This window comes from Alligator mississippiensis, chromosome 1, assembly GCF_030867095.1.
Source record: "Alligator mississippiensis isolate rAllMis1 chromosome 1, rAllMis1, whole genome shotgun sequence".
In the NCBI taxonomy this organism is placed as follows: domain Eukaryota; kingdom Metazoa; phylum Chordata; order Crocodylia; family Alligatoridae; genus Alligator; species Alligator mississippiensis.
In genome coordinates this window covers 157794333-157816492 of record NC_081824.1, presented here as the reverse complement: position 1 = coordinate 157816492, position 22160 = coordinate 157794333, and the positions used below count along the sequence as shown (strand labels likewise).

Here is a 22160-nt window from a genome sequence, read left to right as displayed (position 1 = left end):
GGGTTGCAATAGCACCTCAAGGAATAAAACAAAATAATCCTCCTCTTCCTGTGATGTTCTCTAGTAACATTAATTACCTATGGTAAAGATACTTATTAATTTTGTTTTGCTTCCATGACTGTTTCATAACATGTATTATTTATGTTATGAATTTCAGAAATTTGTCTGGGTTTCAGTTGCCATTAAGTTTTAATTTAAGTTGCTATTTAAAATTACTTTTTAATTTAAGTTGCTATTTAAAATTACTTTTTACATCTCAGCGAACGTCTCAACCTAGTGACGTCTATTAAAATTTTCCTTAGTAAGGGCCAAGGAATGCTGAATGCTTTCAGTCCTTTCCAGTCCTTTGCTAGCAGCAGAGAACTTCTGTTGCATTTGGAAATTAATTAAGCAGCTATCAGTTAAATGTTTAAACCTTTAAAACTTGCATAGTGTCCATACTGCCTTCTGAGAGCCAAAGATAATTTTTGTTTGTCTTGTTTGGTTTTTTTTCTAAACTGTTGACTAGATACCATTAACTTTGTTTAAGCTAGCCTTTGAATTGTTGTACAAGCTGTGGTATACAGTCAGTTAAATGATGCTTTTTTAATCTATATTTACAAATTTTTAAGAAATCAATGAGCCTGAGATAAATAAAAATAAAGGAAAAAAATCTAAGTTTACAGCCAAATGGCAGTTTAAAGTTTTGGATGATTTCATTAGTGCATACTGCCAGGTACTTCTGTGCAATATGGAGACCTAACCTATAGTCCATTAAATCAGTGAAAGTTTTCTTTTTATTGAATTTGGATGATCTTAGGGTATGTGATTTCATTTAAGCCTTCTTTCTATCATTAATGGAATATTGCATTTCACTTTGAGCTTCTGGAAGCTAATCTGAAAACTTCGAAAGCAAGAGGGCCAAAGTCAGTGACAGTGTCACATCAGTATCACACATTCAAAATTCAGTCCATTTGCTCAGAAGGCTTTCAAAGTTTAACAGAAGTTTTGCAGACTTGAACTGAATTTTGTGTGAAAATCTAAAGTCGGAAAGCTTGCAGCTTGATTTTCATTGAAAGTGCTCCACACAGTTCTGCTAAGGAAGCTAGTGGCTTCCCAACCATTGATTGTATTAGATCAAACAGGTAAGAGTCACAGCAGTATATGAAACTGTGCATTTTGAGACATAACTCAAACTACAAAAAATAATTTAAAAAGGAACACATCTGAGAAACCAAAAGATGTATCCATTCTCTAGTTAGTTGACAAATGCATGGCTGGTGAAAAAAAAAACCCACAAAAAATTAACCCTTTTGTGCTTTTTGAGGGGCAGCATTTGATTTTTTTTGGAAGTTCCTTTTGTTAAGAAGAATTTGCTGAAATATTGGTTTTCATTATATTTTCCCTTTTGCCACTTCCTCCTTTTTCATGTCCTTGTGACAATATTTAATAAAATTTGCAGATTTAATTGGAATCCAACAAGCCATGCACTGAGTACTTTTGTTATGGCCTCAAACTTGCAGTCTCTTAGGCTGCCAATAATACACCTTAGCACCCATGCCACCTCAGCCCCCAGTTCCTCCTCTTAATCAATTTTATCAGTATTTCTTCCCCTGGCTTGTTATCCACAGGCAGAAAATATGTTGACCAGTATTTCAGAGGAGGATACAGATATTATTTACAGCAGGAGTCAGGACTTAATTAGCTATGAGTCCAATTTCACTGGGGCAACAGAGAAAAGACTTCCTGGATTCTTCCTTTGGGACTAGTTATGTCCTCTGTTTCTTTGCTCACTACGGTTATAATGGAGAGAATACTTCCTTCTCCCAACCATTGCTTATTTTGCTTAGTTAAATTGTAACTTCTCTGGGGCAGAAGCAGTCATGTGTCCTTTGCTTATATAGTGTCTAGCATGGTTGGGGAATTTAAAAGTATGCGAAGATGAATTATTTACCTTAGGGTAAGAAGCAAGAAGATTTGACACACATTAATTGCTCCACAGTAACTGTTCAAAGCTTTCATATAATATAAATTTTCAGATCTGTAGATGGAAGCACAATTTTATAATTTTCGTTCAATGCTAGTAACTTTAATTAAAACCCAGATGTACAATTGACTGGGGACTTCATCAGTTTTCTGCCTCTGTGATTTCTCAGAACACTATCTGCAGGAATGGCATTCACAGGTGGGTAGCAGAGAGATTATAGGTTTGGACAAGTTAATTCAGAGAGGGCAATTTCATCTTGCCCGTATCTGCTGCAAGGTATTTGTAAACCACTAAACAAAAACAAAATATTTGGCATCTTTCTGCAAAGGCTGATAAACAGTTCATCCTGCATCTATGCAGGCAGTTCAACGAGATGACTCTTGGGTTACCTTCCAACCCTATGATTCTGTGGTTCTATAACTATACAAATGATTTATGTTTTATGACAGCAATAGAAAGCAGGGCTTCTGCCACTGACTGGATAGATAGGGACTTTTCCCTACTTGATAGATAGGGCCTGTGAGTATCCAAGGTTGGGAAAGTTGCTTAGGGGGTTCATTAGGTATAGGATACTTGCTGTTTCCTCTTGGTAAAATTACTAATTACATGCCTACTGATTTTGAGGTGTTGCCATTCTTTCCCCCTCCTTTTGGAGTTTTCACTTCATTCTGTCTCTGTTTCTTGAATTTCACCCAAGGAAAGATCCCTTGGCTCTTCTGGTCTACTTATGTGTTGTTGAGAGACAAATAAATAGGATCTTTATGTAGCTGATCTGCTGGTCACAATGTGAGGAGAAACCCAGGGGTCATTTTAGTGAGGGATTCACTTGCCATCCTGCACACCACTGGTATACTTCAGCAATAGAACAAGAGTCTTTTAATAATTCCCTCTCCTCTTCTCACTTCTCTGATATATATCATACCCTTCTCCAATTTCTGCTAGTGTTTTCATCGTTGCTCCCTGCATGGGTGGATCCAGGATTTTGTGAAGGTGGGTGCAGGAGCAGCCAGCAGTGCTTCAGGGGGGTGGAGTTGCATTCCTGCTCCCAACTCCACAGCCATAGTTTTGTGAAGTTAGCCAGTGTTATCTCACAATCAATAGAAAGCCGGACCCTAACTTGCTCAGATGGGGGCATCCAGGAATCAAAACACCTAGAAGTAGGGACTGTTTCTGACATGTTGTTTCTTAGTGGCTGCCACTGCAAGTTACCACCTGTGCCCTTAATGAACAGAAGCATTATAAACACTGCAGAACTGTACAGTCACAATACGTATTTCTAATGAGTGTGTTCAACATTAGACACGTAATGTACACAAAACAAAATAAACTCCACACAAACAGCGCTGTGCATTATTGATAATGTGATGAAAGAACAAAATGATATGACATTCCTATGTCAAATTCTTTCAGATAAATAAAAGTGTAAGAATGAAAAGATTCATGTAACCCTTCTTCCAAGCACTGGTTGGCAGCAACAAGGGCTGGGTTCAAATTTTGGGGTACTGAATAAGTTTTCACTGGGCACATATACACAAGATGCTACGGCACCACAGCATCCATTGGCAAAAACCGTGACACCACTGTTACATCACCGTAACAATGCGCTCCCTCATTATACCACGTTGCTACATCGACATAAGAGCCAAGATATCTGTGCGCAGCCTGCATGATGCAATACAGGCTGTTACTGCACCATCTTTTAATACTTCCAAGTGGAAGTCCTAAATGACAGCACGGTAACAAAGGCACCATATGGCCACCTGTGGATGTGCCCACTGTGGCTCAGACCACCACCCAGAAATCGGGGATCATCACTGAATTGAATGTGGTGCCCCTCATAAACAGCCCCCCTCCTTGCAAACAGTGTAAACACACAAGGTCGGATTTATTACATCAGACAAAGACAAAGAATACACTGAATGCAATTCAAAACACTATCAACTACAAACTATAATTTATAATTTGCACTCTTTTGGGGAAACTTCACCCACGCCAGGGAGTCTAGGTCTTGGGAGGCTCCCCCAAAGGGCTAGTTCTAGGAGTCTGCACTCCTATACTTGCCACTAGGCAACAGGCCCACACTAGGGAGCCCACACTAGAGAGGGAAGGACCTTTGGGGTTCGCTGCACATTGGGGAGCTGCTAGTAAGTGTCAGTCCTTCTGCAGTGCAAGGGGCCCCTTGTTGCTCCCTGGGAAACTGTAGGGTGCTGATCTCCACTTCCATGCAGTGGCTGTGAGGGGATCTCTGGGGCTTCGGTCAGTATACTGCACCCCCAAATTTCGTAATTCAAACTCTGCTGGGGCAGAAAAGCTGCAAAAGAAACTCAGAGGGTCAGGCCTGTCTGTACCAGCTCCTGAACTACAGAGCAACAAAAGAGCCAGGCTCCAACCCCAGCCAAAACTTCCAGGCTCCAATCCTGGTCAGTTTGCTCCAGGGAATGGGGGAGCCATTCTTCCCAGATTGCATTCAGTTCTGCAGCCCTGCAGCTCCCCTTCTGCCCAGCTGAAAGATTCCTATATACCTTAGCATGACATTAACCCTGGCACCCCAACTAGGGTTTGACATGCTTCCAGTCTCTCTCTTAACTGGTTAATTTAAACAAGAGCGCTGTACAGTCTATCCAATCAGGCTAGGGATCTGATTTACATACTGTATGTGACACAAATCAGGCTTCCTGGTCTCAGCATACAGCAGGGGGTTCCTAAAACAAAGAGCCACAGATATCAGGACACCTCGGGGGGCTTTCCTGCCTACCTGCCCAGACAGCATGCTTCTCTTCAGATCAACAAGCAGAGGGGATGAGACAAGATACAACAAATACAGAAAACATGATCATATACAGCAAAGCAGATGCATATTAAACATGGTCATATTCAAACTAAAACAATATACACATCACCATAAAACCAAAACACACTTTTCAGTACAAGCAAGATACCCAGCAACATGAAACTAGAACACACTTTGCAGTACAGAATTTCTTGTACATGTTTTGTGTGTTAAACTCAGAAAATGAAAACTTGTAGTCACTTTTGTCTTAGAAACATCCGGCTTTTCTTTTAAAAGTTTTCCAATTAACTCATGCAAATTTTCTAGAAGAATAACTGTTTTAAGAACGTGGAAGTGAGAGGGTGATATAGTTCTGCAAGAAAAACTAGCAAAAATGTTAATGATAGGGAGTGCAATGTAATAAAAATAAATACATGGCCAGCTATTTAGAAAATACCAACTGTAAATTATTTTTCTAGTTAAAAGTGTATGTTAATGAAGATTGCTAAGCACATGCTGCAAGCTAGTTGTAGCAAACCAAAAGCTTGCTTTTAGAAAATATAGATCAAGGAGAATCCATCTAGTATTGGTTTTTAACTACCATAGTAAGCATAACAAACTGAGTCACAGTGAAATGAGTGACATATGTATACTCCTGATGATATTTAGAATATGTTCCATTATGTTTGAGATATCATTAGGAAACAGCAATAATACAATGTATACATTAGTACAACTTTAATATCAAGAGACACTCCAATCCCTCACTTCCGGTGCCCTGACAAAGATTTAAAATAAAAAATCAGACAAAAAGAAAAACCAGTCAACAGGATAACAGAACTCATGTACAACCACCACCACCGCAACAAATTAAATAGCCAGTAATTACATATGAACATATGCTCCTACACAATGAATTACTGCTGAGCACTAGCAAAGAATTAGACTTTATATCCTGGAGGTCAATAGACTTCACCTATTTTGGACAAATATGGGGAAATCATTCCTAGAACACAGCTAAAATTAATCAAGGGGGCAATATGGATATAGAAGCTAAATTTCAGGTGTCCAGGCCTGAAAACTGGAATAAACTTTTAGCTCCTAATTCCTTAGGCTAGATTTACCACTGGTGCTACCAACGGTATTGAAGTCAAAGTGAAGATCTCTGTTAACAAGGATACATGCTTCCTGTCTAGTGTCCTCTTTTAGCACAGGAGTCACTAGAAGTGAGTTGCTAGGCATTAACCAAACCTCTTTTCTATATTGAAAAAAGGTCTGCGATTGAGCTGAGAGAGCCAATGATTTAGTTTGTGGTTTTATTTTGTTTTCTTGACCAGTTCCCCAGTTCTTCATATTCAGACAGTAATTTCTCTAAAGCACCTAGAGGGTTCAAAGGAATTTGCAACAACAGTGAGGAAGCGGACTCCCTTTTTTCGTTCCCTATGTCCATACTTTATTACAACCACTGGACGAATGGGCTTTCCATGAACTGCCCCTTCTGCAACTTTTGACACAACCTGAGGTTTCTGTGATGCATATATTGGCTTTGCTATAACAATTTTGGCTACTTAATACATCTCTCAGAAAACCAAAGAGGATTTCCTTAGTTTTTGATCATAAAAAGTGTCTATGGGTGATAATGCCAAATCTCTGACACTTTGTATGTAAATCCTTCATTGTAGAGGAAGTGGAAAACTTTGACGTTGAGAAGAGAATTATGAATAAAATAATAATATGTAATTCAGTTTGTAAAGTTTGTGAAATGCAGCTTTGCAAAATTGCCATGAAAAATTATCATCATGTTTCTTATTCTGATGATGACAGTAAGTTTACCTACCAATCTAGGAAAAACTAAATATGCACACACTCATATATCTGACCAAAGTGGATGGGAGAGTAGGGTCCCTGGCACATGTTACTCCTAAGACATGGTTAACCACTTAATTGTACCTTAAAGAGTAACACAGCCACATGTTCATAGAATTAATTGTGCAATAAAACAGGGAGGGAATAAACCACAAAGTTATTATTACACAAAATATATATTAGTAACTTTGTGGCTGGTTCCTGTTACACCTTAAATTACATGTGTGGCCAGGCTGATCAGCTCTGATGCGCTCTTGAGGCTATAAGTGGCTGTCAGTTGATCAGGGCTTCCAGCTTCAGGAGTGCATTGGAGTCAAGGGCTCCAATGTGCCCACAAGGCTGAGAGTACCAATCAGCTGACTGATTTGCTACTTGCTAGAACAGGGAGAGCCTGAGATCATGATCCTGGGCTTCCCCTGCGCCAGTAGTAGGGCACAATTGGGATCTGCTTCTTGATTCCACAACACGCCTCCTTGCCATACACACATAGCATGGCATGGGGCATGATTGTTCGGATCGCAGATCAGCTCCCATCACACCTTTAATTGAATGTCTGCCAGGGGCCTTGAACTCTGCAAAGTAAATATATATTGTTGAATGTATGTAAGTTCAGCAGCTGCTCTAATAGAGCCATCTCTAATTAGCAGGTATACTTGCAAGCTGCAGGACATGATTTTAGTTGCAATGTTTTTTGCTCAAGCTGGACACTTTCTGTATAAAGGGAATCAAACATTTTTTTATTTCAGCTTGTAGTTTGTAATTGATATGGAAGTTGCTTTAAGGTAGATTAAATGAAAAAATGTTTTTCTTTTACTAGAGACGATAGATTAGAGGAGGTAATAATAATTCTAGCAATTGCTGCATGTTCTTTGTATTTTCTAACTTTCCTGGTCACAGGTGTGTGCTCTTTTAATATTTCAGCAGTGCATGACAAGACTAATGATCAACGTAGTAGGAACTACATCATGATATTAAGTGGGTTCAGAAATGAAAAATGTTCAGGAATTCCTTTTAGGCAAAAATAAATATAGCTGGGCTTTAGTACTAATGTCCTCACTTAACATTAAAAAACCCTTTCTTTGACAATTCTTGCATGCACAAAACTATTTTCTGTAGGCCAGGCTTTCCTTGCTTAGACATCTTGCACATTGGATGTGGTTCATTGTATTGCCATGACAAAGTCTTGGTGGCTGGTAGATTCAGACAATGAATAGATTCCTTTGGTCATGTCCATGCTTACTCCCACAGAGCCCAGGTAGTAGTTAGTAGCAGGCCTTAGAATCCAGTGTGTATGGAGCCCTGTTTTAAGTAGAAATTATTAAAAGCCAATATTTGCCCTTTTCATGGGGTTTTAGTGCTACCATCTCCATGCTCCAGAAGTAAACAAAATATGGGGGTTTGCCTGTGCAGTGATCAGGCTTGGTCAATCTTTTTTTTTTTCTCCTTATGGAGTCAGAGGACACCTATACATGTGCATCAAGACTGCTCTGACATGCTGTAATGGGAGCAGACTCCAGTCTGGAGTGTGGCAATTACTATGGTCCAGCAGACTCCAGTGTCATGTGTATCAGGATCCCCATACTGAAAAATGGTAGTAGGGGTGCTTTAACTAAAGCTTGTTTGATAAGCTTTTGTTAAAGCACCCCTGCTGCCCTTTTCAGTGTGGCGACATTGATACACATGATGCTCTCAGTGTTTTAATTAGAGTGGTTCTTGGAGCCACTCTAATTAAAGCATTCCCTGCCCCATCCTGCTTTCCAGAGCATGTGTATAAATGCCCTGGAAGACTAGGGCTACAACGTGTGTAAATAACACGTGGACCTTTAAGCTTCTTCATTTGGGTGTTTTTTTCCTCTTCTGTCTCTGCTGTCAAAACAATGTATATTGCTTCTGACATGAAAAACATGAGCTCCCTTTCTAAAAGAGCTACCTATCTTGTTTTGACTTTAATGGATTTTGCTAGGGGAATGCTCCCAAATGGTATGGTGCATAAGACTTCTAGCCAGCCAGAGATGTTCCTAACAATAAAGGCACATAAGTAACATAAGAATCTGGGGCTCAGAGCACAAGGATGCACTTTTACATGAAGGGTTAGAAACCAGTCTCAGCTTACACACATCATTTTATCATAAGAAACAGTACCAGCATTATGATTTGCAAAGTACCAAGGTGATGGGAATGCTTTGTGGCAGTGAAGAGCAGAAAAGCAAAGGGGGGGGGGGGGGAACCTTACCATAGAATTAATTCTTCTTTATTATTTTAAAACCAGTATATCTGTAAGAACGCCAAACATCTTGTGTAGCTAAGTTTTTTTGTTACAGTAGCTAAGACAAAAAATAACCATAAGTCAGAGGCAGAAATAGAGAAATGTTTCTTGAAAGATTTACTCCAGATTTACAAGATAGGAATTCTTTCAAAATGTAGCCAGTGGTATGGTTTTGGTTTTTTGTTTGCTTCCACTCTGTGCCAAAAGTCAAAGAAAAGCTTAAAATCTCATGGTTCGTTCTGCTGATGGACTTTATTTAGCTGTGTGGGTAAAGAGAACAACACAAGCACAAGCAGATTAATTAGCAATCATTTTGCTGAGAAGTGGAATGTTGCCCTACCATCTGCTGTGCCATTACTGGGAAAGTGATCTTGATAGAACATTCATTAAGCACTAGTCTTTTTTTAATACACTCCGTCACAGAAGTATAAGAAGTTTTCCAGGCTTCAAGACAATGGAATCCTACTGCAGTCTCAATGGAGGGAGAGTATATCCCAAATGTTGATGTTATATATATATAAATATATATATATATAATTTAATTTTTAATCATGTAAAGTTATAATCTATGTGCATAAATGGGATTTATCTCTCCTTTTATTATCATAGCACTTTCATTGATGCTGCAACTAGTTGTCTTATGGTGTAGGCAAGTGCATAATATCACTGGAGCAGATTATTTTCTCCCATGATAAAGTGTATGGTTAGAGTGACCGAGAAGGGAATTGGTCCTGTGTTTTCTCCATGCTTTCCAGTGGAGTGAGATACCACTGTGGACTTCAACCAAATATGTTTTCAGGGATCTGCCTGGATTCTGAGTCTCTTCATTCATATAAGATTTTTAGCTTGGATGCTGTGTACTTCCATCTTGTCTTTGAGGTCTTGGTGCCCCATCACCACTTTTCCACAGTATGAAATCTTTCTGGCCACATCTGCCTTTGGATCTCTCATTTTGGGGTGGTCTCATGGGAAGGGTATTGTTGCAATCTCTGTAGTAATGGTGGGGAGGTGATGTTCTTCTTCTCTTGTGTCCCTTTCTAACATGGAACTGTCCAGGCTGGGGATTTCAAATTTTTGCTGCAGCATGCTGCTGCTTGCATCCTAGTGTTTATGGCAGTGATCCTCTATGCCACCAAAGGCTAAATTGGGCCTTCACAGGCCATATCTATCCCATGAGCCATAGGTTGCTGACCCTGATCCAGGCCACACCCCTTTTCTTTTTGAGGCATGATATAGGGAGGGTTATGTCCTGCAGATTGTTACATAATGTAGATGATGTAATGAAAAATACTTACAAGCTCTGCTTAGACAACATAACGATACTTTCTACTCTTCCAACCCATTATGCTAAGAGGAAGCTTGAAGAACTTTGACATAACTCAATATTTCCTGCTTCTTCCTAGGTCTTTACTATACGGTTAATAAATGATACAAAAATCAACACTGTTCATCCAGCATCAAATTTCCACTGTGGAATAAAAGAGAACAAAGATGAAATCAATATCAGTGTTGGTGGGTTGTAGGTGCACAATGATTATAGAGAACCAGAGAAATGGCTGAATCTGGTGATTTAAGGTGTTTTTACATGTGCTCCAGGGTGGTGGTGAGGGGGATGGGACTTCAATTACACAGGCTCCAAGGGCCACTCTAATTAAAGCACCCACAGTGTCTCATGTATCAGTTTCCCTGCCCTTCAAAATGGTGGCAGGCATGTTTTTACTAAAGCTTGTTGAACAAGCTTTATTAAAGCACTCCCGCCGCCACTTTGAGGCATGGGGATGCTGATACACTGGATGGGAAGACTGCTGGAGCATGCTAAGTAGCACACTTCAGCAGACTTGATTAATTGAGTCTGCTCCAATGTGCTGTAATTACACCATGGCAGAGCAGCCTTCATGCACATCTACAGGCACCCTTACTTCTGTTATATTCAAACAGCTTTGAGATGCAGATTACTTTTATATGAAAAGTTACATTGTTTCTGGGTGTTATTTACAGTCCACTGAAATACTCTTTCGTTCTTAACTATTTTACAACAATTCTCTTTGTCTACCTTAGAATTTTTTTATTTAAAATATAATAGGAAGCTGATCTACATCCTAAGCAAAGATCATTCAAGCTTCTGGGCTAGGATGACTTCAGAATACATCACTACACTAAAATGCATTGCTTTGTGGGGCTGCTGCTGCGAAAGGGAATTAGTGACTCAGAACTTCAGTGCCAGATCCTCCTTGTAAGTGTTGAATGCCAAGTCATCACCACTTATTTTGCTCCTGCCCCTATGTCATTTTACTGCCAGACTGAGCATAAGAAGGAAAAGCAAGTTGATCTGCTGCAACTTAAAAGTAGTAAAATACAACCTACTTCCAAGTCTCACACTGGGACCAAGGAAGAACTTGCATACATTCTCCGAGTCTGATTGCTCCTTCTGAGAAGGAAAAAAGAAATATACTGGGAAAGAAATTCAATATATGCTACTTCATAAACTGAAGCTGTGAACTGCCTCCTTTCATCCTATCTCATCTATGGAATTTGTAATGGAAGCAGCACCTGGTGAGAGTGGTTTCAGAGAAGAAAGAAATGTCATTGAAGGAAGAAGTCTCTTTACACAAATGTTAAGGGCAGTCACATCACTCTCCTTCTTTTCCTTTTTTGTGTCCTTGCATGACAGGGTATTTAGCAGAATTTGCTGATTCATTGGAATGACAGGGCCACACCATGAGCACTTTTGCTATGGCCTCACCCTTGCAGCCTCTGGGCTGTCAACCATTCACCTTAGTGCCAACACAACCCTAGTCCTCGTCTGTTGCCTACCCGCCTATCATAAAACCTATTACCTGTAACCATAGCAGCCAGCTTAGATATGAAACATCTTTCTAATGCATAGCATACGGACTGGCAGCTAGTGGCATTAGCAGAAGCAATAAGAGTGTCATCATAGGTATGGTGATTGGAATGCAGGTCAGAAAACAAGGAGAGAGAGAAAACTCACATCGCTGAAACTGAATCAGAGGTCCACCTGGAATGCTTAAATGACTGAAGCAGGCATCTGTACATACACTGCTGACATCTATCATGTCAGACAGAGCTGCACATATAGCATCAAACCCTGTTCACATATGTGAGCTCTGGAATTGATGTATATATTTGGAACATGGGGGCTTGTGTTCATTAACTAAAAAAATTAACAACATAGTAAAATAAGCAGGGAATATATCCATAATGCACACCTGACCCAGAGACTAATTATTCACAGACAATGATTCATTCACAGCCAGATGGTTCTCTTTTATATCTTCTGAACTCCATTGAACTGTCTCTCTTGTTTTTTCTTGACATGCCCCTGAGCATATCTGATCACTCCACAACAGTTCAAGATAACACTGAATGCATGTGGCGCAAACAATTACACCTTCATTATTGGAGCTTTTTTGTTTAACACAGGATTGTTAAACATGTGGCCCTGTATGATCTGGCCCATGGGTCACTGGACCAACCCCTTGTGCCAGCCGTAGACCTGGGTACTCAATGTGACATGTGGATTGCACCCTGAACACAGGGAGTTGATCTGTGGGGCAGGCTGCATGCAGTGCCCCAGACTGATGACCTGTGCTGCCCACATCCTGTACACAGCAAGTCCCAGGATGAGCACATGCTGCAGGTGAAATGTGGGCTGGACCCAGTGCCATGGTACTGCACAGGCAGTAGGTCCTGGTCTAGCCTGCAGTCCAGCTCAGCAGCTCTCATTTGGCTGGCAGAGCCATATGAATTTGACACCCCTGGTTTAACATATTCTTACATATAGCGCCTAATACATTTGAAATCATAGTTCTGTGACACGCTTGATATTAGTGTTTGTATGAATATGCACTTATTCAATAATACCATGCACAATCTTTTCACAAAATATGTACATTTTCTCCTACCTATATATTTAGTGTCTGAGAATTTTTTTTTCTTTCAACCCAGGAAGAATTTGCAAGATAGCCTAATTAGAGGAATTTGTAAAGATATCTGCTGAGAAGAGTTCTTCGAGTGATTTTTTTCCCCCCGCTATACTTCCTGGCAGTTTCTGGTGCTCCTAATCTCCATCTGTCATTCTTGAACTGAAAAGTGCTTCTTGAAGACTAAGACCCTTGACTCTACCTGCACTGTTATCTAGGGAATAAGAATCTAGCTGAATTGAATTCCTTTATACAAGCATGTAAGATGCTTCTGCTGCCAGTGAGATTTTCCTTTTCAGGATCACGATTTTGCTTTCTGAGGTTAGCCATCCTGCCTCATTAGTCTTCTTGCTATATTCCCCTTTGAAACAACCCTACAAAATCAGGCTTTATATCAATATGTTGTCTTTTTTGGAGTCCTGTAATATGTCAGCATTCTTATTTTATATATATAAAATAAATAACAAGGTGCATGCATATGTATATATGTTTGTGTGTGTGCATATTTTTTATTTCTGTGAAGAAATTCTTTTGCTGATGTGCAGGACTTATAGCATTAATCTTTTTGATTATGATATTAGAGTGTATCAGAACTTTGAGCCAATGGTTCATCTGCCTGGAAGCATATGATTTATTATTTATTTTCCCTCTTTGCAGTTGACCCAGGCATAGCCTTTCCTGCTGGAGGAGATCTGAATAAAATTAAACATCTTTTCTCATGTTTACATCTCTATATAAATTGAAGCAGTTGCTCTCCTCAGACCCAGAAAGAACTGAATCCTGCTTTCACTGAACCTTATGGAAAGACTCTCCTTCAAAAGTGACATGGTTTTGTTAGCACCAATATTTTTAGACCCAAATGCTATTTTTCTGAAAATAGCAGTATATTTTCCTTAGGTTCTCAGGGCTAGAAATGTTTTCTGAGCTAATAGGGATCTAAAAGTATTTAAAAATATGTCTCATATATGTTAACGTAGTGCTTTACAGAGGTGTTGGACTAATGGCCCTGGGAAGGGAAGTTCTCTGCTTAGCTGTCTGGAAAAATGAAAAATGGGCATTAGCAAAACTTGCAACTGTGTTTTTAGGCTTATTTGGAAGGATTGTGCCTGGATGAGAAGATAGCTTACTCTTCACTGCTGCCCTAGACTTCTGTCCTGCTGTCTCTATACTCACCCCTTTCTTAGTTTTTCTGGGTAGGATATACTTAGTAGTGCCTGCTTCAGCTGCCTCCATTTCCTGGCTTCTCCTGGTTGCTCATCTCTTGCTCTATCCTCACACAAATGCCTTTCATTCTGAAATTCCATCTGTCCAAGCAGTACAAAAATGGTAGCTCTGATATCCATTCTCAGCATAGTTTTATCCCTGTGTTCACGGGATATATATATCCCAGCATATCTATCTATCTAGATAGATAGATAGATAGATATCCCAGCACAAGCACAGCTGGTTCAAGTCTTCCCCCCCTCCCATGTATCCTGCATATACATATGATAAGCATATAAATGTGTAATTGATGTTACGTTAAAATAAAGCTTTTTTGAGCTGATTTGCAAACACAACTAAGGTAGGTTTGAGTGTGGGCAACATTTTCAAGACTGAATATATGACTCTGAAAATCAGAGTAACTGCTTAAGCACTTCTGAAAATGTTAACACTGTCTATGTCTTGCCCCTGCAGAGGAAAGTACAGGTAATCCTGCAGGAGGCAATTGCAGGATAATCTTTCCATAGGACAAAGTTTCTGTGTAGCATTGATTAGCCAGAGTTTGCCTTAAACCATAAGGATCTGTATCTATTCCTAGACTCATTCTTTCTTTTTCTCATCATTATTATTGTAGTTACTCTGAATGCTGCTGTTGTTCACAAAAATGTCCAATCCATATAACCATACACCTTTGGTGGAGAAACATGTTCTCACTTAGACCAAGAGATTTTTAGGAATTTCAGTGACTCCTGTTGATACACACAGATATGATACCATAATCAAGCAGTGCTCTCTCCTTTTGTGCTGTAAGTTTGGCCTGGCATCAGTCAGTGGGTTTTTCACCTTTCAACAAGAGCAGAATCAAGGCAGTAAAAATTATTCACTTTCTCCTATATCAAAGGAAAGCAACTGTTGGTATCTATATTAGAATTGTAAATGTAATAAAGTGTACTACATTGTTTCACTGTACTGTATCAATGAAAAAATATTTTTTTAAATAAATAAAGTGTATCCCATTGTACCATACTGCTTGACCCTTCTCTTGTAAACCCAATCACCTTTATCCATCTTCCTTTAAAGAGATACTGGTGGATTTGCTACTTCTTCTTTCCTCTCCACACTATATTGATTGAGGGCACTGCTAGATCCAAGGTGACAGAGAGCATTTTAAATTAGTAGTAGGTCACTGCAAGAACCAGGGGAAGCTGAATAAAGAGGCCATCAATTTAAAAACAATTACTGTGCTTTTAAAAAAATCATTTATTAATCATGTAATTCATTGCCTCAAGATGTCTAGGCCCAGAACTTCTGGAATTTAAATGCTTTGAAGTTTATGTGAATAATGAGAATATGCATATTGCTACTAGATGAAATAAAGTTCATGTGGCTTCAAGTCCACAGGCTTCAAAATACAAGTATTAATCATTTCAAGAAACTTTCTTGATGAGCATATTATTTTTAAAATGTCCTTTAGGATGTGGCTATTTTTAATGCATTTGTTGATGTCTACTTTTAAAGACATACTGAATTCAGCGGCGCAATTATGATGCTAGTAAAAAGGAAACTAATTTAAAGAAGACAGAGGAAATAAGCAGCACTTGTTATGAAGTAGATCGAACTGGGGGTAATGTTAGGTGTGCTCTTTGGGGAAACAGCCAAGCTTATTTCCTTCTCCCTGTGTTCAAGGAAGGAGAAGGAGTTTGAGTTTCATTGGCTTCAGGTTAATTAAAAACATCCCACTCATCCTCCTGAACAGTTTAAAATACCTATAATGAAAGCATTCTGGTGAGCAACAAGGGGAGTAGTCATGAATTAGGAAAGACACAAACTAATCAGCCCTTTATTAAAGGATAGCAATGAATTTAAACACCGAACTGTAGGCATTAACCTGTTTGAATGCTGCTTGGCATTTCTGAAATGCTTTTCAAAGTGAAATTAGGTACATTATTGAATTTGTACTTTAGAACATGTTGCAAAAAGGTTAAAGGGCAGAAACTGTTATGTATCTATAGGAGTGTCCAGTATACTTTGGCTTTGCATAAGTCTTGCAGGGAGGTGCTGGTGAAGAAATAGCTTAATCTTGTGGGAGAAGATTGTGGTATGGTATGTCACTGATGGTATGTCACTACTCTGGCAAGAGCGGTCTTAATCAACACAGTACTGCTCCCACAGCAGCACAACTGCTCTGTTGTGAATAAAGTGAAACAGCTACAAAGACTATGAATTAAAGTCATTCATTTCTGTCAGTGAAAATTTCCAGGAAATTTCCACTGCTAGAAATCTTCCCAGGAAAGGGAGCAGTACAGGCATTTCAATCTGCATCTGTTCCCTCTTCCTGGCTCCCCATGGCTTCCCAGACTGGGGTGGTCCTCCACTCCTCATGGTCCACAGGGGAAGTAGAATGGCAGGGTGAGCGTAGTCTGGGAGACATGGGGAGAATTGTCTCACAGCTTCCTCCATTCCTGGTCTCTAGCAGCAGAGCAGGGCATAGGGAGGAGAAGGGCAATGCCCCCTGCTCATTCCCCTGACTGAAGACACTTTGGTCTGTAAAACTAGTGAAGAGCAGCAGGTGGCTGCTCCTCCACTGCTCCCAGTCTGGAGGAAGCAGTATGGCATTCTTCCCTGGCCATTCCCCGCACTAGTCTGTTCCCACTCTGAGCAATGAGTGGGGAGCAGAATATAGCTTGTCCTAGTCTTGTGAAGGAGGTGGGGACAGGGCAGCAGCAGGTCCACTCTTCTGTGATCAAGAGGAGTTGAACTGTGAGGAAATGCCTCCCTACCTTCCCCAGACCTGGATCCCCCCAGTCTGGTGAAGACACAGGGGAAGATGCTGCTTGATGCCTCCCGATCATTGAGGAGTTGAGCATGCAGGCGTTCATGCTGCTGAGAGCAATTCTCTTTCAGGAGAGATCATCCAGGTGTCAACCTAGAAGATTTTTTTTCCTGGAGGGGGCATGTTTCCTCTGGGAGAAAGTTGAATGAACCTTCTACACCAGCAATTTTTACTGGGAGAGTTGATTCTGCTGGGAGAAAGAAAATGCCTATACATGACCAAGCCAGTATTATGGGACTTCAATCTCTGGGATTGAACTTTACATTGTAGCATAATGAAGGGAGTGGCGTGACCAAGGTACCAGACTGAGCGGGGTGGGGGTGGAAATAGCAGTGAGTGCCAGAGGTGTAGTTGGGCAGCTGCCCTTGAAAGGGGCAGCATCAGCTGCCACCGTGATGATTCCGGCAGCATGATCAGCTGCCGTTGTGACTGCAACTATTTTTGTAGCCCCCTTTCAAAGCTGGCACCCAGGACTGCTGCTCCAGTTGCTCCATTTCTTAGTTATACTACTGGAAGTTCCACTGCCAGACTAGCTACCACTATGCTGGTGCCAGCACAACCGGTAATGCTGTCCTGCCCACATTCACTGCTGCCACCCAGGGCACTTGGACATCACGTTACACCTCTGGGCAGAGATATGAGAACATACACAACATCGTGTCATCTAGATTTGTTCTAAAAGGATTGGTTATGTTACACAGTGGCCAAACAGTGGCAGAATTTCTCAGCATAGACACTAAACCAACTAAGAGATTAACTGAGCGTAAAGGTAATGAGCTGTTAAGCAGGAAGGCAGTGGAAATGCTGTGAAATGGGAATGGGAAACAGACTTGTTTGGATCATTTCTATACTCCACAGGAAAAGCCATGGTTCTGTGTTCCAGGAGCCCTCACTTAGAGGTAGTTGATACTTAAAAGAGACAAGAAAAACTATTGCAATAAAAATCCCTTGCTGTAAATTTAAGCATAATATGATTTGTTTGTTTGTTCTTTTCTTCCCCCCTATCAAACAGTGGAAGCTCTACATTTGGGGACATTAATGGCAGCACATGGCTATTTCTTTCCAATCTCAGATCACGTTCTAACACTAAAGGATGATGGCACCTTTTATCGGTTCCAAGTGAGTACACTTAATATGTTCTTAAGTTGGTTAAATGAAGGCCGATACTAACAATAAAGTTATTTATTGTAATTATAGTTTCCCCTTTAAGTGCCACAGTTTATTGTGTCAATTCTTAGACCTGAAGTTTCTAAAATGGCTATGTTAAAATACTATATATTAAACACAAAGATATTAAAGGCTACCATGACCTTTGTGAGTATATGCATGGAATGATAAAAGCATGTACACATTTCTGAAATAAAAAGCACGCCATTGTTTTGAAAAGTCGAATAGATGAAAACAAGTTACACTCCAAGACCTAATTGACATTTACTGAAGTTCTTAAGTTTTGGTGTTTTTTACACTAAATAGTATCCTACTCTTAGGGCACCCCTCTGCAAAGATCTGTTGTAGTTCTTATAAGTGGAAAATAGCACAACATGGCTCTGCCAGAATTTAGGACTTCTTCATTGGCCCTGAAGTGTAAATAAATACGTACTCTTCCTGGAAGTGTATACATTAGTGTCCAGCCAGTACATTTTGTTCTCATTTATTGCAAATGTTTCTATCTTAAATCATCAGCAGGAATCTGAGTTTTCCATTTCCCATGGAAAAATGTGGATTTTCTCCTTTAAAGGTAATACATCTACATGTGTAATTAACGGGCATCTACACGTGCAATTAGTGCATATGAATACATTTCAGGGCCTATTGCTCCTGAGTTTTTTGCTCCTGGGTGTGCTGTCTGGAGAAATTAGCTTTGGAGTTTGTTCATGCACAGCATGTGGAGCCCAGCTGGAGCAGCCCCAGCTGGCAGGGGGCCCTAGGGGTTAGCCTGCCTGCCTGGGGCTGCTCTGACTGGCTTCAACAGGCTGCAGAGGGGTTAGCTAGGGCATGAGGGTACTTCAGTGTGGAGCTAGCCAGCAGGCAGCATGGAGCTAGCAGGCAGCCTCATGCCCCAGCCAGGCAGTCAGCACCTACACATGTGCTGCAATGCATGAAAAAATCTGCAACAGGGTAGAACTTAAATTTACAAGTCCTACCCTGCTGTGGAGTTTATTAGTTTTGTGTGCCCTAATAGGGGCATGCATGCAGATGTGGAGATGTTTACTGAGCAGTTAATTAGTCAACTGCACAGTAAGCATCTTGTGTATATATGCCCAATGAAAATAAATAAACTCCAGAGCTATGTGAGCCAGAGTAAGCTGTTCCTGGGTGCAGTATCTACACATGCTCCCAGACAGCAGCAATTTGAGCTGGAGCAGAGCAGGCCTGGGCTGGCAGGGAGTACAGGGGGTCATAACTGGGCTACAGGAAGTGGTGAAGGGTGGTAGAGGGCCTGGTAGGAGGTAGGAATCTGGACCCAGCTGGCTGGGCTAACCAGGTGCAATTTACACCTGCGGTCACAGTACACAGGTGAATTTGATTACAGTTAATGACTCTGCTGGTACTATTTCCCTGACAGTCCTATCTTACAGCGGAGTTAATTAGTTGACAGCATCCTAATACTGGCACACGCATAGATGGTGACATGTTACGGCAGAGCTCATTAGGCTATCCTACAGTAAAGTGCACATGTAGATATACCCACTGTGTATAAAAAAAGTGTAAAGGTATTTCAGAACAGGTTAAAAGACCAGAGTTATTTCATATATCATTAATATATCTTTTTCTTTTTAGGGTCTGTTTATCTATATCTATATTGATAGATAGCTAAATATTTTGCATTCTATTACATTAATTATGGAGTTGGTTCTTTACTGCTTCCTACAATGAATAGATTCATAGATTCATAGACATTAGAATCGGAAGGGACCTCAATAGATCATTGAGTCCGACCCCCTGGATAAGCAGGAAAGAGTGCTGGGTCTAGACGACCCCAGCTAGATGCTCATCTAACCTCCTCTTGAAGACCCCCAGGGTAGGGGAGAGCACCACCTCCCCTGGGAGCCTGTTCCAGACCCTGGCCACTCGAACTGTGAAGAAGTTCTTCCTAATGTCCAAATAGTGTACTAGTAGCTTGATTCGCATATTGCTACTTGAGGAAAATATTATTGCACATGCAATTATGCTGTTGTAGATAGATCTGATTGCAGTTATAAAATAACCTACTAGATATGTTAGATACAAAGATATATTACCCAACAGTACCAATTAACAACCACAGTGTACAACTCTGGTCTTCCAAATATTTGAGACTAAAATTTGACCTTATAAAAAGAGAAAAACATTTCATGAGAAGGAAGTCAGATACTACAGTGATAAGAATCATGCGGTAACCAATCTAGAATATAGTAGGATAGAGTAGAGCATTCAAATCCAGAGGGGAAAAAAACAATACATTAGAAAGCAATTATAACTACATATCATATTTTGACTTTCTAAGCTGATAGTATACGCCTTTATTGCTGCCCTACACATCTATTTTTGGATAAAAAATAGATATGTTAATATTTTGTCTAACAAAGATGGCTTTAAAATTTTCTGCAACAATAGCATTCTAGCAGGAAAAGTAGGAGGTTGTTTTGAGAAGAGGTATTATTGCACAAATATAACTGCTAATATAATATTGCTACTTCTAAACTATTCATATCCTGGATCTGTGAAATAAAAGACTAATAAGAGACTATCATAACATGATAATTCAACTGTAGGGCAAGATAGATTGGCCTTAGTTGAACTATGAGTCTTACTTTCAGTCACCATCAAGAGATATTATTGTTGACAGCCTATGTATGATATTTTATAGATATTTTGGCATCAAATACTGTACAACCTTTGCCATAAGAGATGGGGGGAGAGGGGGAACTCAACATGGATCCTTAGGTAAAAATGTTCAGGACTTTCCTTCTTTGCACACACAATAGCAAATATTCAGTAAGGCTTAATTTATTGCAGCTGTGGATTTGTCCCACATTTCACATTTGCTCATTAAATAACTTAATTTCCATTAGTGCCTCTGCTGTGGCTACTGAGCTCTTTAACATGCCATGGCTGGTGCCACCTTGTTTCTCTTTAATGAAACATTCATTACATTGTAGTAGTATAACAATTTCATTTTTTTAAAATTACATGCCTACCAAAATAATTACACCCATCTAAAAACAGTGTGTTACTTAACCTGTTAACTTAGGCATTGGGACTGGCCCATTCAATTAGGAGGAAAGTAAAATTATTTTACTATGACCTTAATTTTGTGTGCATACATATGAAATAGAATCCGTTCCCAGATGCCTCAGAAATAGAACCATGGCTGGACAAAATTCAGCAATTTCTACAGTATTGTAAAATAAGCAGAGAGGGAAACATTTTCAACTGCCAGCACTGAAGAGTGCAAGTCCATCCCTACAGAGCATCTCCCACTACAGTGCAATGACCTACCCAGCAGAAAATAGGTTATATGCAGGATTGTACTCTGTGCTTCCTCCTATCCATTACAAGAGGTTTTGATCCCTGTTCTCCTCTTGAGAGCATAATTCTTTCCTGATTGTTTTAAACAATTTGATTTTTTATATAAATGGCCACAATTAGTGAAGCTTGCATTTCATTTCTACAATTGCCTTTTTCCAGACAAAATTATGCTTTTCAATTGCCACTTTTGTCACCAGGAGGGCTGTAAAATTATAAGTGAACCTTTTTTTTCAAAAGTACATAGCCATACAAATAAGCCTTTTCATTCTTTATCATTCTTCAAGGCATAATCACTGATTGGTTATGCAGTTGTTCACCTAATAATGTGATTGTTCAAAGGGGACATATCAAAAGTATACCATTTAATTAGTAACTCAAAAGGGTTACATTTGACCAACTCCAGACTTGCAGAGATTTAAGCGATAATGAATCTTCTTGACATTCCCCAAGCAGGAGCATCCATGGTAGGGCTCTCTTCACTGCAGGAATGTGCCTGCACTGCTTTTCCCCTCAGTGGGTGGGAGATCAACTGACCAGGTATAGGGAAAAAGACACAGTATGCAGAGGGTTGAGCATGGAAGAGCCCATCTTGGGTCTCTTTACTTCAGTGGCTTTTGTGACACTTCCCCCCCCCCCTTTGCCATTCCCTTGTAACATTGCATGGTGTTAGAATATAGCCAAGAAATAACAAGAGATCTGACAAATTTTATCTCCAAAAATGCGTCCGACATCGCTTGCACCTATTTAGTTGGTCCATTCAAATCTGTTACCATAAAACCTTGCTTCTCACATATTCCTGG

At 40.0% G+C, this 22160-nt stretch overlaps 1 protein-coding gene across 4 annotated transcripts in view; it reads left to right on the top strand.

Moving 5' to 3' along the window:
- Positions 1–22160, top strand: part of RGS7 (regulator of G protein signaling 7) — a 504778-nt gene that overhangs the window by 348301 nt on the left and 134317 nt on the right. For all 4 annotated transcript variants that reach the window (XM_059715793.1, XM_059715792.1, XM_059715789.1 and 1 more), the window contains exon 5: positions 17861–17967. In XM_059715793.1, coding sequence (XP_059571776.1) covers positions 17861–17967 — 107 coding nt within the window. The remainder of the gene's footprint in view (positions 1–17860; positions 17968–22160) is intronic.